Below are 18072 nucleotides of genomic sequence, written 5' to 3'. Positions count from 1 at the left end.
TCCAGGAGGACAGAAGGATCATGAGCCTTCAGCCACAGAGAGTGACAATTCACAGCAGACAGATGCTGCAGCAGTGAATTATAGCTAAGTTGCAGATAACATCAACAACTGGGCCTGCTTCTGGTTTACACAAAAGCCTCTCTGCACAACTCAGACAGTCTAAAGAGACCACAAATTGCATTTTACACTTCCCAAAGGCATCCAAGTATAAATTCAGCCCAGAATCATGGGTTTCTGCAGACTCCCTGCCACTCAGGTCTCCCTATGCGTGGCTATATTACTAATACACAAAGGAAAGCAGGAACTGCAGTTCTGCAGGATCATTTCACTTGGAGGGCTATAAAATAAACAGGGTGACAAAGGGGAACACAGTGTGTTCCCCCATGGAAACTGCTACCTCAGTCCTAGCACTTCTGGAGGCCTCATTCCTCCCCAGGGAGCCGGGTTTATGCTTCTCATGCCATTTGCCAGGTTCACCCTCACTGCCTGTGTCTTGCCTGGTAACCTGCCAGTTGTCCTGCAAAGCCAAGCATCACCAAGAAGACACTGCATACAAAACCTCGCCTACATGGGGTATACTTTTTTTGCCCAAATCATTGGCATGATATCAGCTTCCGACATAGATCAGCAGAGACAAGAAGAGGCACAACTTAGTGCCAGCAGGTTCAGAAATTCCAGCATCACTGCAACTTGCTTGTCTACACTTGCAGAATGCATTGGGGCCAATTCCATCAAATGGGCAGATGGGATATGCTGAGGCCAAACAGTTATTTAAGTACAGCCCTACCTGTCAACTTGCTCTGATCAACTGTATTCCAGTACAAACCTATAGAAGATAGTGGGATTTTAACCCAGGCTGATATACCTCTCATGCATGAACCAGCAATCCATTTTCCCAGTTTAACACTCCAATTGTCATTATGCTTTCTCAAAGAGAAGTCATGCTCACATCTAACTATAGTCATTACTGCTGACCAGTCCCTCTCAACATCCCTAACAAAGAAGCAATCCTTAACAGCTCAGCCTTGTCCAGTTTTCCTCTCTTGAAAAATTAACTAGTATATCTGTATATACTCTGTAGTGGAAGGCAAGATCTCCTCTACAACTATTTCTAGTCAAAAACTCAGCAGCAGCATGAAGATTCCAGATAGTAATCACACTGTTTGTACATTATCAAAACGTGGCATAAATCAAAACATGGCACAGCAAATCTCATCCATTCTCTGTTTTACACATGTGGATTTGTACTCTATGAAGCAAAGCCAAGCCCTGAGCCATGAATAGAGCTCCCTGGCACTACAAGGCTTGAGACAGAAAGCAGTCTCTATCCCCAGCATATTACATACACAAGGGCCAGATTCTAATCCACCTACACACAGAAAGTCAAAACTCAACTCCCACTAGCTGTGGAGTAAGGTGTGATCCAGTGTGAGAGCAAGCAGAAAAAAACAAAACAAAACAAAACAAAAAGCCCACAAGCAAACAAAGTATCATCCAGAAACAAGTAACAACTGAGAGAGGCTAAGAAGCAGCAAAGCTGTCAACAAGCAGCCTCAGAGACCAGCTCTCTGGGACATGAAGAAAGGGGTAAGGGCGTTGTGCAGACAAGTAGACCAACACAGGCTGACACAGTGATTTGCTCTTTCAGGAATTCCTTACAGAAAATAGGCAAAGCATTCAACCTCCTGCACCTCCTCTTCCCCAATAAAATCAGAATTACATCACTGTCCTAACCCCAGAGGCCGTAGAAAGGACTGAAAATTGCCAGGTACTGTTATCAGCACAATGGGGGAACAGTGAACTTCCTCTGACAGAAAAGATATATTTAAAACTGTGCTTAAGCAAGTGTTCACCAGCCCCCCTACTCCTCCCCTGCACAGTGAAGTACAGCTGCACAGCACTGCTGTTCTGGTAAATCAGGCCTTCTTGTGCACCAGCCAGCCAAGGCTGACTTGCAGCTACGCATGCCACATCCTTTCAGCTTCTGCACCAGTGTCTGTGAACCTGTGGCACATGAAGCCATCACTTAAAGCACATGAGGTACCTAATGCACACCCACCTGTCATTCCCCCCACCCCACCCCCTTAATCCTTGCTCAGGGACACTGGGAGCAAATTAAGCTTAAAGCCGAGAGTACCTGAGGGTTTAATAGCACAGTCCGCGTCCCGACCCTCAAGAAACAACTTCAAGGGTTATGAGAATGGAGGGCTACAGAGAAGATTCAGCACCAAACCATGGGATGGGGTTTAGAAGTGGGGAAAAAAAAGTTTCAAATGGGGCAGAGGACACTGCAACAGAGAAGATGAGGAGCTGCATCACTAGAATAGCCAGAAGGGCAAAGAAACCCAGATTTTCAAGATACCATGTCCAAAATGCCTTACCATGCCCATTACAGCTGCTGATTCCAAGCTCTGCAGGCAACCTGCTACCAGACTGTAGATGTCTGAAAGGCCCTTGGGAAGCAGCCTCAGACACAAGGGAGGATAATGGGAAGACAGGAAAATGAAAGGAAAAAGAAACTGGACAGAAATCAAACCCTCCCCCATGGAACTAAGCAATAGATTCTTTGAGTGCCCTTAACAACACAGGCCTCCCGGGAGAGCTGAGGGCTCCTAGCACCACCGGGAGGGTGCCTGGCATATTCCCAGGATCACACCAAAAAATCACAGGCTTTTCTACATGCCTGAGAGTCTAAATAAAAACAAAACACAAATGACAATCTAATATTGCAACCTCATTTCAGATTCCATTATAAATCTTAACTTCATTAAACTGACTGTATTGGGGGGGGGGGGATCATTTAACATCTCTGTTGTTCATTTTATTTCCTGCTGACACAACAATTTAAATTGATTAAAAAGTCTTCTCAATTATTTCCAAAACATATAAATATCAAACCAGTCTAATCCTAATAAACGATAATGAACCTTTCAAATAACTGGGTCTATTTAGAACTGCGTATGTAGAGTCCGTAAGAGCAGTTTCCAGTGACATCGCATGCAACAACGTACCCACGGAACTGTACTACCAGCATGGACTACTTCACTTCTCTAGTAAGTTCTCAGAACTCAGCTTCTGTCCCAGAAATGTCTTCAGAAGGAATGAACATTAAACAAACGATACTGTATGTTACAATAAATCTCTACTAATTTTTCACCCCAGTCCAAAACCCAGAAGATACTTTTGTCAAGAGCAAATTAAAAGAAGAGGCAAAATTAAATTCTAATTTAATACGGGTTGGCTAATTGATTTGCTTGGGTTTTTGCTTTTAGCTATGCGTTAAATGAGATTTTTTTTTAAAAAAAAAAAGTTTCACTTGCTTATTATGAACTCCAGGTCACAATGACTACGATTTTCCACATATTTTTGCAGGTGGGTGATTTTCAGTACCTAAATATCCCTGACTAAAGCAAGACTACATATTTTTAAATATATTCAGGTTTTAACTCACAGCTTGTAATACTAGGTCTTCAAAATACCCAGGTGAAACACTACACATACACACAGATAACGCCCTGAGGATTGCACAGGGGAACCCTCTGCAGCAATCTGCATGCTGTTGGTTGCACAAGTGCGACAGACGTAAGAACAGAGAACCTTAGCCAAAATACTGTTCTTTAAAAATACATCATGTAAACTAGAAATAATGAAGCAATGTTTTCCCTCTTATCTGCACACCCCTGTTTTGGGTAGAAAAAAATTATTTTGCTGGGACTAGGTGATCATCATAGTTCTATAAGAATAAGACTTGCTCCACCATTGCCACCCAGAGCTGGGCAGCCTGTTCCTCAGAACTTTCTGGGTGTCTGTGCCATGACAGCACAGAGCCTGTTAGGAATAAATAGCTGTCATGTCTGGGCTGCAAATGCTGAAGGGAAATGCCTGAATTTAAACTACAAATTAATGAGCATCTAGGCTCTTTAAATACCCTGCACCACAGAATCATGGATTATTTGGTCCAGTAAGGTCCAGCAACAAGGCACACCTGTCAATTTCTAAAAATATATGAGTAGAAGAAAAAAAAATAAACAAAACTGTGCTTTGTCAGGGTTGCTTGAGAGACAATTTTAAAGGCTTTTAAACAAGATCTGCTCAAGATCTAAATGCATAATTTCTCTACACTAATGAAACAGTTTGAAACAAAAGCAACCCAAGAAAATCTCTTGTCCACACATGAAATGTAAGTTTTGCCCCTCATCAAGGGTTTGATATTTAATTCAAAGTCCATTCAAACTCCACTAGACAGGACTTACTGAATTGTTCCTTTGATTTTAACAGGAAGGGATGATACAGAGCCTTCCTTAAACAAGGCTGATGCTATACTCAGCATCACACAAAACACACTGCAGTGAATTTGGAGGCACCCTGAACTTCACAGTTGTCACTTCCCAGCACTGCAGCCATCTGGAAGGCCTGCTATCTCCTACAGCAAGTACAAGCTGCTATGACTCGTGTTAAGAGAAACTTCCACTTCCAACCGTGCACGTAAGGTCTGAGCACCCCAAAAGACCTGCTCTGGTCTCTGCCTGGAGCCAACCTGACACTGGTCACTCCCTGAGTCCAAAACAAGCATGGGAGGCAACGCACTAGCTAACACACTCACTCTAAAGATTCAGTTTGGCCTCAGTATTCCTTGTATAACAAAGGTTTTAAATGAGACTAGAAAGTACCTTTTCTGCTTCTGTTGCCATTCCCTTCACATCAATATATTCAGCCTGTCATGCTAAATGGCCCAGCAGGCTGGTCTCAGCACAGAAAGGTGCCCCGTGAGAGCTGTGCCTGGGGGCTCTGTGCCAGCAGGGCATGCTGAGCACCTAGGCCCCAGGGACAGGGAGTGCTCTGCATCCCTCTCTAGCCTACAGGCTGCTGGATTCGGTGTTAAGGAGCTCCTGAGGGGGATGTGCTTCCAGCACTCCTCTGGAGAAGGGCAGGTTGCCATGACAAAGGCCTTTGAGAGAAAGAGGTGTGGGATGGAAAAATAGTATGTGAGAAACCTAGAGGGAAAAATACAAATCACAATTCAGCATTTGCCATCACTTCCCAACACAAAGTCACTGGTATTTGGGACTTTGGTTCATGGGAAACAGTAAAGGGCTATAACTGCCCTGAAATCAGGAGAGGCTGGATGAAGGAGGGAAACAAATACAAATATGCAGCATACAAACAGCTCAGGATATGCTGATCCTGATGAAGAAAACTTCCCCACAGCAAGGTGTCCTAACATCTCTTCAAACAACCTTTATTATCAAATGCTGCCGAAGCAGAATCACTGCAAGCAAAGGCACCTTTCCCTTAGGCCTTTACAGGTCCTTCCCAATGGCCTTAAGAAAGCTTTAATCACCTGAGCCACCTGCCACCATTTTATGGATTGCACAGGCCTTGGTGCAGTAAAAACAAGATTGCCATTGCTTTTTCAAAGTTATACTTCATGTTTCTGAAGTTTTTCTATCCCAGGTCTCAACAAGGTCTGAACAATTCTACAGAAGGCAACAAAAACAAAACAAAAAAAAACAGGAATGAGAGGGGAGAAGCAGATTCTACCACAGCACCAAGCGATAGGTTTAATCCTGTTGTCTCTTCTAGATTTAAGAAACCAAGAAACATGTCATTGTATAGTAAGATAGGTGTCAAAACCATGAAGTTCTACAATTACCAAGCAATCGGAAATCTGGGAAATCCCGCTGCCCTGGAAGGCAGAGTGAAAGACAGCTTCATTTTCTGAACTGAATTTTTAACACGTTGTACATAGCAGCCAGTCATCTCCCTCTCTCCCATTTGTTGTAGGGGATCAGTTTCAAAACATCATTTCCTTGCTTCAAATCATGCCTGTCATTACAATCCCAAAGCACCCAGGCTGCATGTGCACTGTCCCTTAAAAGCAGTGACTTCTGGGTTGCAAAGACATCAGCTGTATACAATGGAAATAGCTATTGCCTACCTCCTCCCTAACCCCTATGAACAGATCTCCCTATTCCCCTTCCCTCTGCAGCATCTGAGCCTTGGCACAGAGTCAGCTGGCAGTGCCACTTCAGATACAGCTCCCCTGTGTCCCTTCTGCTCTCAGGGCTACGGATCCAGAATGGACGCTGTACTTTTATGTCCCAGCTCTGAATCCCCCTGTGCTGGCTCTTCCCATTTTCCCCACAGGGTTATTTTCACTCCTCTGCCTCCAGCTTTCTTCCCCAGCTTCATCCTCCCGGCCAGCCCTGCATCCCACGCTTTCCTGTCCGCATCATACCTGTTGGCAATACTTGCATTGCTGCCACTGCCGCTGTGTTTTCTTGCCCGGCTCAGCCTCCGTGTGGGCTTTGGGTCTTGTAGTCCAGGACCTGGAACTGAGGGGAAGGTCGAGGCATAGCCATGTTCGCACTCTGCATGAGAATCAACAGGCAGGGCATTAAAAAAAAAGGGGTTATTAAAAAAAAAAAAAAAAAAAGAAAAAAAGAAGTAGTCTGCAGGCAGGCCTCACCAACCACTAACTCGTCAGCCTAGCTGGGGAGGCCTTTAACCACAACAGCTCAGGGAAATGACTGAGGGTGTATTCAGAGGGAAGTGGACTGGGAGGTGGAGAAAAGAGAGGAAGGGGAGTAAAAAGGCTCTGCCAGCCTTGGAAGAAGGCCACCACCACTCAAACACCTGGAAATATCAAAAAAACCACCATGACAGCCCAGAGAGCACCTCATCTCTCACCTCCTGCCCCAGCTATCTGAACCAGGCAAACCAGGTGTATTTCACTGTGCCATCGAGGTCTCTGCAAAGCCAGAACCACCCGCCACCATCCTTCTTGCCCAGTGGGAAACTTTCACACCGATGCCCACTTTTCCTTCCAGAAATCGCATTCACCTCAGTCTCCCCCTCACTGCAGACACCTTCCACGTCGGCCACCGCCTCCAGGAGGCCCCACCAGCCCTGTCCCTCACCAAACCTCTCACTGCCGGGGGTTTACCGCTAGCCCACCTGCCAGGACTCGCTCTGATCCCCTTCTCCAGGGTCATCTCCCCTCCGCGGGGACCTCTGACCCCAGCCCAGCTCCCCCCACGGAGGGCCGCTATTCCAGCACCCTTCCTCCCCCCATTACCTCTCTCCCTTCGCTCCAGATACTCAGCCGCCTCCAGCAGCCGCTGGATGTTGATCATCTGGACCTGCTCCATGGCCCCCTGGCCGGCAGCCGGGGCACTCCGCAGCCCCGGGCCCCCCTCCGTCCCCACGCTCCCAGCTCCGCCGCTGGAAACGGGGGCGGCTGCGGGGGGGGAGGAGCGAGGGATCGCCGTCTCTCCCCAGCCCCCGGGCCTCCTCGCACCGACAGCCCCCTCGTCCCGGGGGGGCGGCTCTCCTGGGAGGGCGAGGGGTGGGCGCACGGAGGCGGCAAGGGAACGCGCGAGGAAACGCCGGAGGAAGGACCGGGATCCTCCCCCCGGGGGGGCAGCGAGGCGGCAGCGACTCCTGACCCAGGCCCGTCCCTACGGCCCGGCCGAGCGCTGCCCCCACCTGCAACCCTCGCTGCGGCCCGCGGCCCGCCCCCGGTCCCGGCCCGGATTTACCCACACTTGGGGCCCTGCCAGGTTCCTCCAACCCCCTCGGCCCCCGCCTAGGCTCGGCCCCCGCCCGGCCGGCCCCTCAGCCCCGCGGCAAGACCGGTCCCTCAGGCCGCCCCGCCCCGCGCCCGCCGCCGCGCACCACTTTGTTTACCTCTGCCCGGCGCTCGCGGGGGGGGCGCGGGAGCGCAGCCGCGGGGCGGGCTGGGAAATGTAGTTCCCCGGCTGCCGCCCAGCGCTGAGGGACGGCGGCTGTCTGGGGTCACCACCCGGTAACAGCCACCCTCCCCGGCCGGGGCTGCGAGCGCCCTCCGGGCCCCACGCGTGGGGACCCAAAGCCCCCCCCGGGGAAATGGCTGCGTGCCCTCACGCCCGAGGTGATGGCTCTGTGCCCACCCAGCCCCTGAAGGAGCGATGGCCAGGCCCTGAGGCGACAGCTCTAAGCCCACCCAGCCCCTGAGGTGGCAGTAGCCAGGCCCTGAGGTGATGGCTCTGTGCCCACCCAGGCACCGAGGTGACGATGGTTTGCCCTTGTACTTCGCTTCCAGCTCACAGCCCCTGGTCAATCAGTGGCACAAACGCAGCAGCGTGCACAGTCCACACGCCCAGCTATAAATGGTGGGGTGAGGAGTGGGCACGGCTTCCCCCTAGGCCACTGCAGGCTGGGGAAGCCAGGCAACAGCCGCTGCCACACCATAGTAGCCTGCAGGTCAGAGCTCCACCAGCATGCTAGGGGTGAGACAGACATCGCCTAGGAGGCTGGAGGGACCTTCAGCCACTTCACCCCCTTCCTTGCAAACATCTGGGCTTTCCACACCTGGAAGAGCCAGGACTGTGGCAAGAATAAAGCAGAGAGGCTGCAAAAGAAAAAGCTGCAGCCACAGCATGGGAGCTTTCCACACCTCACGTGTGGAGATGTAACCAAAAACAAGGCGCTGGGCTCTGGGCATTCACATCTGGAGTGACTGGTACCGCGTTTCTGATGGGAGACAGACGTGCAAGACCCATTTTTTAATGTGAACATAGCCCTTTGAGGTCACAGACAAAAGATGCCAAAGACAGCTATCTCGCTATATTTGAAGCAGCACATAACAACAGTGACCATCTCGACATTTTAATGAAAACTGTCACACCTATACCTTGCAGTCTGATCACTCTTCTCAACATCTTAATGAAGTATTCGCATCCTGATTTTCATACAGGAGAAAACCCTCGAGATCACTTCTGTGACTCAGAATTTTACCAACTTCAACATTTGCTAGAATGTAGCTTAAAAACCTGTTAACAATTAATTGTACAATACCAGTCTCTAAAACGTTTGATCTACTCCCAAAAAGGGCACAATCATAGAACATTCAAATTCAGAATCAGAACACTCAGAGTAAAAATCTGAATCTCAAACTGATACTGACTTAGAAACCCTCCAAAGATTGTTTTGAAGTTCTAATTGGGATTATTTTCATGGGTCTGAACCTTCAGGTTGTGACTGGTTACATTTGCAGGCACTCCTGCATCAGAATGGGAGCTGGAAAAGTACATTGAAAAAAGACCAGAAAAGCTGAGATTCTCAATTAACGGCTTGTGTCTGGTAGCACGAGCTTTAGCAGAGCACAAAGTATCAGAAGACTCGTGATGAAGTTGTAAGAGTTGGCAGCACTCAACTTGAGAAGGCCTGAAAAAACGTGGATTCAGGGTAACTAACTTTTCTTTAAACACATTTTGCTGATTCACCATTTCTGAGGGTTCCTCAGAAAACTGCAGGCTTGCAGCTGATGGAGGTAAAAATAATACCACTATTCAGTTCTTAGACAGCCGTTTTCATCTCCGAATCTCAAAGGGTTGATTTGTTTTTTTCTCTTAAGATGGGATAGTTGAAAAATAAAGGAAGCTGGGACACCTTCAGGGACATACCTCCCCCATCCTGTGCTATGGAAAAGCAAGCCCCAGCCCCTGCTCAGGCAGGACAGCCTCCATTCACATACCTACACTGAACCAGACCACAGCACTTGTAAAGATGGGCTTTTGTCTGGGGGAGAACTCAGGGAAGGAAGTATTGTCTCTCTCTCTCTCCCTCCTTTTTTCTACACTTGAACTGCCAATAGAGCAGATTTTTAAAAGCACATGGAAAGTTTCAAACTTGAGCGGTCTCAGGGACTACTTTTATGATCTTGGATTACTTACAAAGGGAAAAGGATGCTGATGCACACACCTCTCCCCAACAGGGGCTAACACAAGAGCATTTCTGAGCTCTAACTGTGCTTCCCCTAACGCGCTTCCAAAGCCAGAGAGCCATTTGCCTCTCAGGATTAGCAGTATTAAACATTAAAAAACACGCACAACACCATCACCACCCCCTAAAAAAAACAACTCATGATGAAGCCCCAAAATGACTGCAAGACAGGTTCTTGTCAGCATCCACTGCCACTAGCTTTTCTGATGGCACATTCAGAGATATGTGGTGCCACTCTAGGGATTAAATAGGGAAAGCCACAGCTGGAAAACAAAAGGAGTTGTTTAGGAGCATATCAAAGCGTCAGCCTCCTGAATAAGAGAGTATGAAGGAGGGGAACACTGATCCACACAGTGAATTAAATCAGCACTGGAATGAAGTAACAGCAGGATCAGTTCTGCGTGAAATGATGTAGGATCAGCTCTTCCATTTACACATCAGCGCAGCTTCCAAGTCTTTGTTTCTGAAGTAAACAATGTACAATTAGAAAAAAAATTCTGTGTGAAACAAAGACAAATTTGAGAATCAACTGTGGGACATCTTCCCAAAGAAGGAGGCCTGAAGAGGCAGGCAAGCCAACCACGGAGCCACAGCAGATCCGCAAAATCTTTCAGTTGCCATCCCAAGTGCTCATGTGGGCAGGTCAGCCTGCAAATGCCAGAGTTGTATGTGGCAGAAATAAAAGCGCGTGGAAAGTGAATGGCACGAAGAGGCCCTATGCTATTCAACTGCTGACCAAAAACCCCCCAAAGTCACATTTTAAATGTGGTTGAGCAATCCACAGGCAATGCTGGGGAGGGGCTAAGGGAAGAGTATTTTAGGGGAGAATGAGATCATTTAATTTAGTGGCTCCAAATGATCTGTAAGTACAGTTTTCTGATTATAAGTGCTTGCTGCCTGGCATCCCTTCTGGCAGCTGTGATTCACTTTCATTGTGTGTTCTGCTGCTTCGCCCTTTAGAAAGGGGCTTTTTACATTTTATTAAATGGCACTTCGGCAGCCCTCCATTTCCAGCCTTAATAATGGATTTGTTAATCTCCCTGATAGCCTTTCCCTCCTCCTTAGCAACAATTTAAATATCCAAGAAGAAATCTGCAGTGCAGAAATCAATTAATATTTACATCTGAAATGCTGCTGTACTATTTTAATCAAGTAGAACAGATGTGGTCTGTTTTTTACCAATATCACCATCACTTGCATTAAACTAGCATCTTCCATCAGGGAAATCTTCTAAGAGCTTTCCAGAAAGTAATGTTTTAAGCTTCTCACACCTGCAATGACTTTAGCTCTTTTCTTTCCACTCTGCAGGAAGGGAAACTGAGGTGTAAGCAGCATAATCACTTGCATAAAGACACACCCCAAGCTAGAGCTGGAACAGGAACACAGCTCACAGATCAAGACGCTCAAACCCTCTGCTTTGAACACAAGGCTTAGAAATAGCATGGTGCTTTGCAACATGGAAGTTATTTTCAATAAGGGCAATCCCTCTGGCTAAACTGCCTGCTTTTCCATCCCTTCTTTGGCTTTTTCTAAAATCCTTCTATCTCCAACTCTTTGCAATCTCTGGGAGGAACATGAAGATGGCAACAGTCGCAAGAGCCTCCTTTGCCCACCTTCACACAAACCCTGCAAATTCTTAATATTGCTTTCAAAGCCTTGAAACCTAACACTCCTGCAACCAACGCATGAACCGAGACCCCCAGTAGGAATCATGCTCTGCTTCTCTCAAAGCAGTGAAGATTCACTGATTCCCCAAATTTCTGGGTAGAGCAGATCCATAAAACTCCTGTTTTTCTAGCCAGGGGGAACATCATCTCTGACATACCTGAATATCCCACCTATCAGCTACATGCTGTAACAACCAGGTCTCTATTTGTGTACTCATGACTGTAACAGCTCAGCATCGGAGGACTCGTAGCAGCGGGCCAGAGAACATCCTAAGTCCCACCTACTCAACACTCTTCCAATTCTTGCAATACCTTCAGTTAAGGGACCTACACCTCCTATAGGACATGGCCTTGTTTCTCATTGGGAGCTTCATTCTTTTGCAAGGCACCAGGTAATTCCTCTCAGCTCTCCCACTGGTGCCTGGAACCCATCCAGTAATGAGGACAGACATTTCTCAAAGCCAAACCACCTGGCTATCCAAGAGTTTGAACAGGAATAAGGCACATGCTGTATACCTCACTCTGGTTCAAGGACCAAGCTCTACCCATCAATAAGGTAAAAGCCACAGGTCTATCAGCTCTTCAGGCTACTTGCTCCTTTCCTCTGGGAGTTGTGTTGCTCTGTTTTCAGGCCTGTGCTGCACCCCAGTTTATTCTGAGTCAGTTACTTATTCTGTGACTTTGGTTAAGTCACTTACTGCTTCAGCTGCAAAATTAAGTAAGAGGACCCCCTGTAAGAAAAAAATACATCATATACAGGACAGGGTCCTTCAGCAAAATAAGAAGGTAGGATTCTTCAGCCAATAGCAGAAGGCGTGTCTGCCAGCTCTCATGATGCTCTGCTGACGGGGGATGTGACTGGTTCTCGGCAGTGCTTCTGGCACAGTCCCCTGGTTTTACCTCTGCCCTATCATTTCTCCTGCTGTGGCTTCCTTCTGAATGTCATGCTGAGGCCCAAACAGTGTGAGTCAAAATAACCCAACCTGGAAGTGGCTAGCACATGAATCACTGTGGCCAGGTCACGAACCAGGAGGAATGAAAAGGGTTTATTGTGAGCTGGATGAAAAATATATAAATAAAGGAGCGCTGTACTGCTCCATGTATCACATCACATCCAAGACCATCTATACTGACCCTGAGCCATGTGTTCAGCTCTCACTAATTCAACGGGAGCTCTGCGCACTGGCTGAACGCAGTCTCGTCCCTTCTGCCCTCCGCTAATTACAGGTTTCTGATACTTCTTCACTTTGGCTTGTCAAAAAACCAGCCCAAACAGCACATAAACAACAGAAGGAGCCACATGATGAAGATACTGTTGACCCACCCTCAAGGCTCAGTTCTCTTCTCTTTCAGAGAGGATTATTCAGGAGCAAAGGACAAATCTAAGGTCATGTATTTGTTATTCTTGGTCACAAGGTCAATAAACATTGCCAACACTTGAAGAAGATTTAGCTATCTTCTGTGAGGGGCCAAAGTCCAGTGTCCCATGCGTCCATGCCTCTACTAGACTTGTCAATGGGGACACTGCTGTTCCAATGTCTTGCTTGCCTTCATGCTTTTAGAAGAGGATATGGCAACATTGGTCTGTATCTGTAGTGAGATCAGTACGTATTACATACCACAGCTATTACAGGTAAGTCATCCTATCCGAAGAATTCATCACGTGTTTACGCAACTCCTGCTGACAAAAGCACGAGCCCACACACAAGGGGGATGCTTGGAGCATACTAAACCTCAGCTGAGTTTACTCCAGGTCCCTCTGAAAACACCTTCCAAACTCCAGTATTTCAGCTGCTACAGATTTCCAGCCATGCTTATTCATTAAGTGGCCTTTGCAAAGGTTACAGATACACCAACAGAACTGCCCTCAGCACAACTTTCATTTCTGAAAACAGCCACTGCAATTTTTTTCATGTGATGTTTCTATTCCTTAGATACCAAGCTTAAATTTCTAGAAACAGGTCATTTGGAAACCTGTACATGTCAGTTAGCAAGGTGTTTTGGGATTGGGTTTTGTGGTCTCACCGTGAGAACTACAGCAAGCAGGCAAGCAGCACTGTTATTCATTTCTAGAATAAATATTCAACTGGAAAAATAATTCAGTTATGTTTCAGTAGCTAAAATACTCCAGTCTGCCCAAGTAGTCTGGTAACAGGACTCTAGCCTTCCTTGTCACTGTACTGTAATACAGATAATTTTTATTCCAATTTTTTTCAAAGGTGAGTGAATACTACAAGGGTGGTTTCACTGCTGGTGCTGAAAGGGCACTCTTGAAGCACAGTCTCCCCCTGCCACGGCCCTGACAGTAGATCCTACTCTGCTCTGTGGCTCTCAGCCCTTTGGTTCTGTTTCCACACCATCCAGTCAACCCAAGGCCCCTCTGCTATTATTCACGACCACAATGACAGGATGTGGAATCTATAAATGTAAAAAACCCATCTCCTTATTTCTCCCTGGGCACCAAGCAAGTAGGAAACTCCTGCCTTAACTGAAAGTCCTGCCCTAGACACGGAAGGCTCTACTGGTCACCTTAGACCACCGACCTGCGGACAGAGGTGGAAAACTGGTGTGTTTTAGAGGCTGAGAAGGGCCTTGTAGCTGCTCCTCTACCATCAGAAGGTGTGACATGCACACTCTGGGATATCCAAGACTTTGGATCTACAGGAGACAGAGTTGCCTCTGCCTCTCAGGGGGGCCCTCTACCAAATAGCATCCCCTCCTACTTGGGACAGTGTTTTAAAAAGGTGAATAATCTGGTACAGCCACCAAAGGCTTAGAAGAACGAATGTGGACACTTGAGTGTGGTTTGTCAGAAACTGTAAACCAGGAAAACCACTTGAGCTCAAACAGCCATAACAGCCCTTCGTTAAATTCCTGCCTTTGGCTCCTGAAGCCCTTCAGCTTCCACACAGCTGTGATGCTGATCCCAGCTGGCACCCTGCTGCTTCACCCAGCCCTGTCCCCATCCTCATCCTGGCCAGGAGGAGACAAACATTACCTGTTAACTCTGTTTTTTTAAGACTGTGTTTCCTTGGGGCAGGGCACTGTCATTCCCCTAAGTGTACAGCACCTACTGTACACTGAAGTGCAACAGGGCTGTGACTCAGCCACCCTTCTGATGGGAGTAACACCAAAATAGCTTGTTACAGCCCTGCGTAACACCACTGTCAAATGACATGGGCATCCTGCAGGAAGCAGGCGAGCACTAAGCCTGTCTGTAATTGAGTTTGGCCGCAGTCTTCATCACCAAACTTTTTTGAGCTGGTCTCCTCTGCTATTGCTAATTGCCAGGTTGGAGACTAATGAGGAGCGACCAGCCATTACCAGTGCCTGTGCCAGGCCGCCAGCACAGGATGCATGGAGCAATCACTCTTGTGCTGGCAGATGAAAGGGCATAACATCCTCTTGGTGCAATAACCTGAGCTCTCCAAGCAAATCTCTGCCCAGTAAGACTACGCGTATGCGTTACGATATAACCCTCCTGCTTCTGCAGCTATTCCTTAGTTTAGACAGGGCCCATAATGCTCAGAGATTGTTTTCCAATCCCAGCAGCATTTTTCTTTGTTTGGGAGCAACACGTAAAAGCTGCCTGGTTTACAACGGTCATGTTCTGTGCTGTGCACGTTCAGTAGCTGAGCCTTTAGTTAAATGGGACTTTTCAACCTCAAATGTCCTGTTTGCAAATTAACATATTGAAAGGCTTTGCTGAATTGCCTAATAAAAGTGAGGATTTTCAGTACTATGGCCGTGATGATTATTGGTGGAAGCTTCAGTGAAAACAAGTGCTCAGGAAAGGAGTTGTTTGGATGCAAACACATCTTTTCAGAATTCAGCAGTGAAAAATCCGGCTGTCCTGCCCATTTCCCTGTTCCGAACAAGGACCCGTATAAAATGATGCATTTTTAAATGGAGCATATAAAAGATCAGATGCTCCCCACCACAATGGCAAGAAAAATTCTACAACCACCACCCCCCAAAAAACCAACCCATGATTTTGACAATTCCCCTCCAAGACAAGAGCACTTTTAAAGAAAAAAAAAACAAAAATCAACCCAGCGGTCTCACGCTTGATCTCCACAGCAGCAGTGCTGCTGCCTTCACACGCAAACCTGATTTTTGCTGGTAACTCCTGTCATCTTCCTGCTCGCAGCCACTGGCCGCGGTGCGGCTTAGCTCCTCAGACACACGGCTTTGCAGATTCATTACGAAACAACAATTAGCATGTGAGAAAAAAACAACCGCTCCAATATTAATGCAACTTTGGAAAACAGAAAAGCAGCCTGCATTTGTTCTGCGTGAGCGGAGAACAAGGGCTTTCGGCCCATCCCCACCACGGCTTTAGCGGCAGAGCGGCTTCTCTGCAGCGGGATCCCTTTCCCGGGAAGCCTGCGTGCACCCAGCTGTTCCCGCAGAACAAGGGCACCCTATATCGTCACCTGCATGGGACCTATAGCGGCCATAGGGGATGAGCGGCAAGGGGAGGGTGAGGGTGCGATGGAGACGAGCGGCGAAGGACTCGCCGGTCCCTTTGTAAAGTTAAACGAAAAAGAAAACGCAGCGCACGCTCCGTGAAGAGGAGGAAAAAAAGGAAAAAAGAGAACTAGGGAGGCGAGAGGAAAAACTAAAAGAGAAAAAATGAAATACAGAAACCGAAAATAGAAGAAAGCGAAAATAAATCCAAACGGAGACTAAAAGAAAGAATAACAGAGAAACCCGAGGAAAACAAGGGCAAGGCGCAGGGGGGAGCGGGGCCCGGGGCTCCCGGTGGCGTTTGCATGTGACATCCCCGAGGGAACAGCGGCACCCGGAGCCCCCGGGCTCGCCTCCCCCGCCGGGCTCCCCCCCCCCCCCCCCCGCCGGCCCTGCGCCCCCCCGCGCCCCCGCGCCGCTCCGCTCCGCGCTCGCTCCGCGCCCCGCTCGGCAACGCGTGACGTCACACGGGGGACCCCGGCGCCGCGCATTGGTGGAGAGGGACGCGCGGCCCCGCCCCCCGGGAGCGCGCCGCCAATGAGCGCGCCAGGCTGCCTCCATGTGCGAACCATGTGGCTGCGGGGGCGGGGCGCCGACGGGCGCAGCGCCGCGGGGCCGCGGGTGTCCGTTCCGCGCGTGGGGCTCCGCGGGTGCGCACCGCCGCGGGGGGCACGGCGGCCCCTTTGTTCCCAACGTGTTTGTTCCCTGCAGTGCCGCCGTCCCTCGGAGCCCGCGCCGCGCTCCGCAGGCCGCTCGGCCGGGGAAAGGTGCAGGCTATGCGCAACTCTCCGCGCCCGCGGAGCAGGGGGCCGGCGGCACGGCCGGCCACCGCCCCGCACTGGGCGCTCGCCCTGCCCTGCCCTCCCCTGCCCTCCCCGCCGGCTACCTGGCGAGCGCTGCCGCTTGCCTACGTGACTCTGCCCATGCCCCGGCGGGGGGAGCGGGGACGTGTCACCGCCTCCTCCCCCGCCGCTCCGGCTCCGCCACCGGCTTCGGCTCCGCGCGGGGCCGCCGTGCCCCCCGGACCGTCTCCGTGCCCCCCTCGAGCTTCCCCCCCCCCCCCCCCCCCGCCTCGGGAAGCGGAGATGCGCCGTCCCGCTCCTCTCTCCATCCCAAACTTTCCCCCCGAGCCCGGCCTCCCCGTGCGTGGGGCGGGGGGGCCACGCGTGCCCCTGCCGCGGGGGGTGCGGGCCGGCCGCGGCGCCCTTTGTCACTGCACCCCCGGCCCCTGCAGCCAGCCAAAAGTTTGGGATATTATTTATTGCCCCCTTCATCCCCCACCCCCGCCCCCCGGGGGGCACGCACACGCGCGGCCACGGCCGCCAGCCCACACTTACTTTTATTCTCCTTCTCGATCCGCTCCAGGTAGCTGGCGGCCTCCAGCAGCACCTGCACGTTGTAGAGGAAGGTGTCCATGCCCGCCGCGGGGCTCGTGTTGCAGATGTCCCCGAGGGGGCACCGGGCCCCGCCGGCCGCCCCCGCGCTCCGCGGCTCCCTGCGCGGCCGGCCGCGCTTCCCCATGCCCCGCCGCGCCGCCGCCTCCCTGCGCGGCGCTGCGTGCGCGCCCGGCCGCCCGTCCGTCTGCCGGCGAGCCCGGCGGCCGCCGCGGTCCTAGCGCTGCCGCCCGCCCCGGCGCTGTGTCGCCCCACGGGCCGTCGCCGCCGTCCCGCCCCCCCCCCCGCGCCCCGGCGGGGCGGCCCGGCCCGGCCGCGCCTGCGGAGTGCGAGCGCCGGCGGCTGCGCGATTCTCGGAGGGCCGGGGGGGATGGCGGGGGGGGGCGGGGGGAGCAGCCGGCGGGGCTGGGGCGGGCTTGTCCGGGGCCGAGGAGACCGGCGAGTCGCCCCCCAGCAGCCCCGGGATGGCCTGCACCCCCCGGCGGCGAACGACCCCCTGGAAACGGCAGGGCTGGAGCGCCGGTGGCACCGCTCCCCCGGGGATGGTGGCGGCACTGGCCCCGCCACTGTGGCAGTGGGGGCCCCGCTGCACCCACACCCAGGACGCAGAGGCACAGCCTGGCCTGCCGTGTCGCTTGTCACCCCGTGTCACCTGCCCGAGGGTCCTTCCCTGCTCAGGGACCCAGGGTGACAGGCAGGCTGGGGACCCTCTGCTACATCCAGCCCTGGGGGCGATGGGAGCCAGCATTGCAGGCACAGCCCCTGACTCCAGCAGA

General features: G+C 50.7%; 1 protein-coding gene across 2 annotated transcripts in view; it reads right to left on the bottom strand.

The window, feature by feature from the left end:
• Nucleotides 1-17522, bottom strand: part of MXI1 (MAX interactor 1, dimerization protein) — a 65983-nt gene extending 48461 nt beyond the window's left edge. Inside the window, exons 1-2 of one of the 2 annotated variants that reach the window (XM_037401016.1) lie at nucleotides 17240-17522; nucleotides 6239-6371 (exon numbers count right to left, since the gene is read on the bottom strand). In XM_037401016.1, coding sequence (XP_037256913.1) covers nucleotides 6239-6371; nucleotides 17240-17423 — 317 coding nt within the window. In that variant the 5' untranslated portion in view covers nucleotides 17424-17522. Of the gene's footprint in view, nucleotides 1-6238; nucleotides 6372-7078; nucleotides 7565-17239 lie in introns of those variants that run through there. The other variant, XM_037401017.1, reaches the window with a different exon arrangement.
• Nucleotides 17523-18072: the final 550 nt, after the last annotated feature.

The sequence above is a fragment of the Falco rusticolus genome, chromosome 9, assembly GCF_015220075.1.
Source record: "Falco rusticolus isolate bFalRus1 chromosome 9, bFalRus1.pri, whole genome shotgun sequence".
NCBI lineage: Eukaryota > Metazoa > Chordata > Aves > Falconiformes > Falconidae > Falco > Falco rusticolus.
This window is presented reverse-complemented; position numbering and strand designations above follow the sequence as displayed.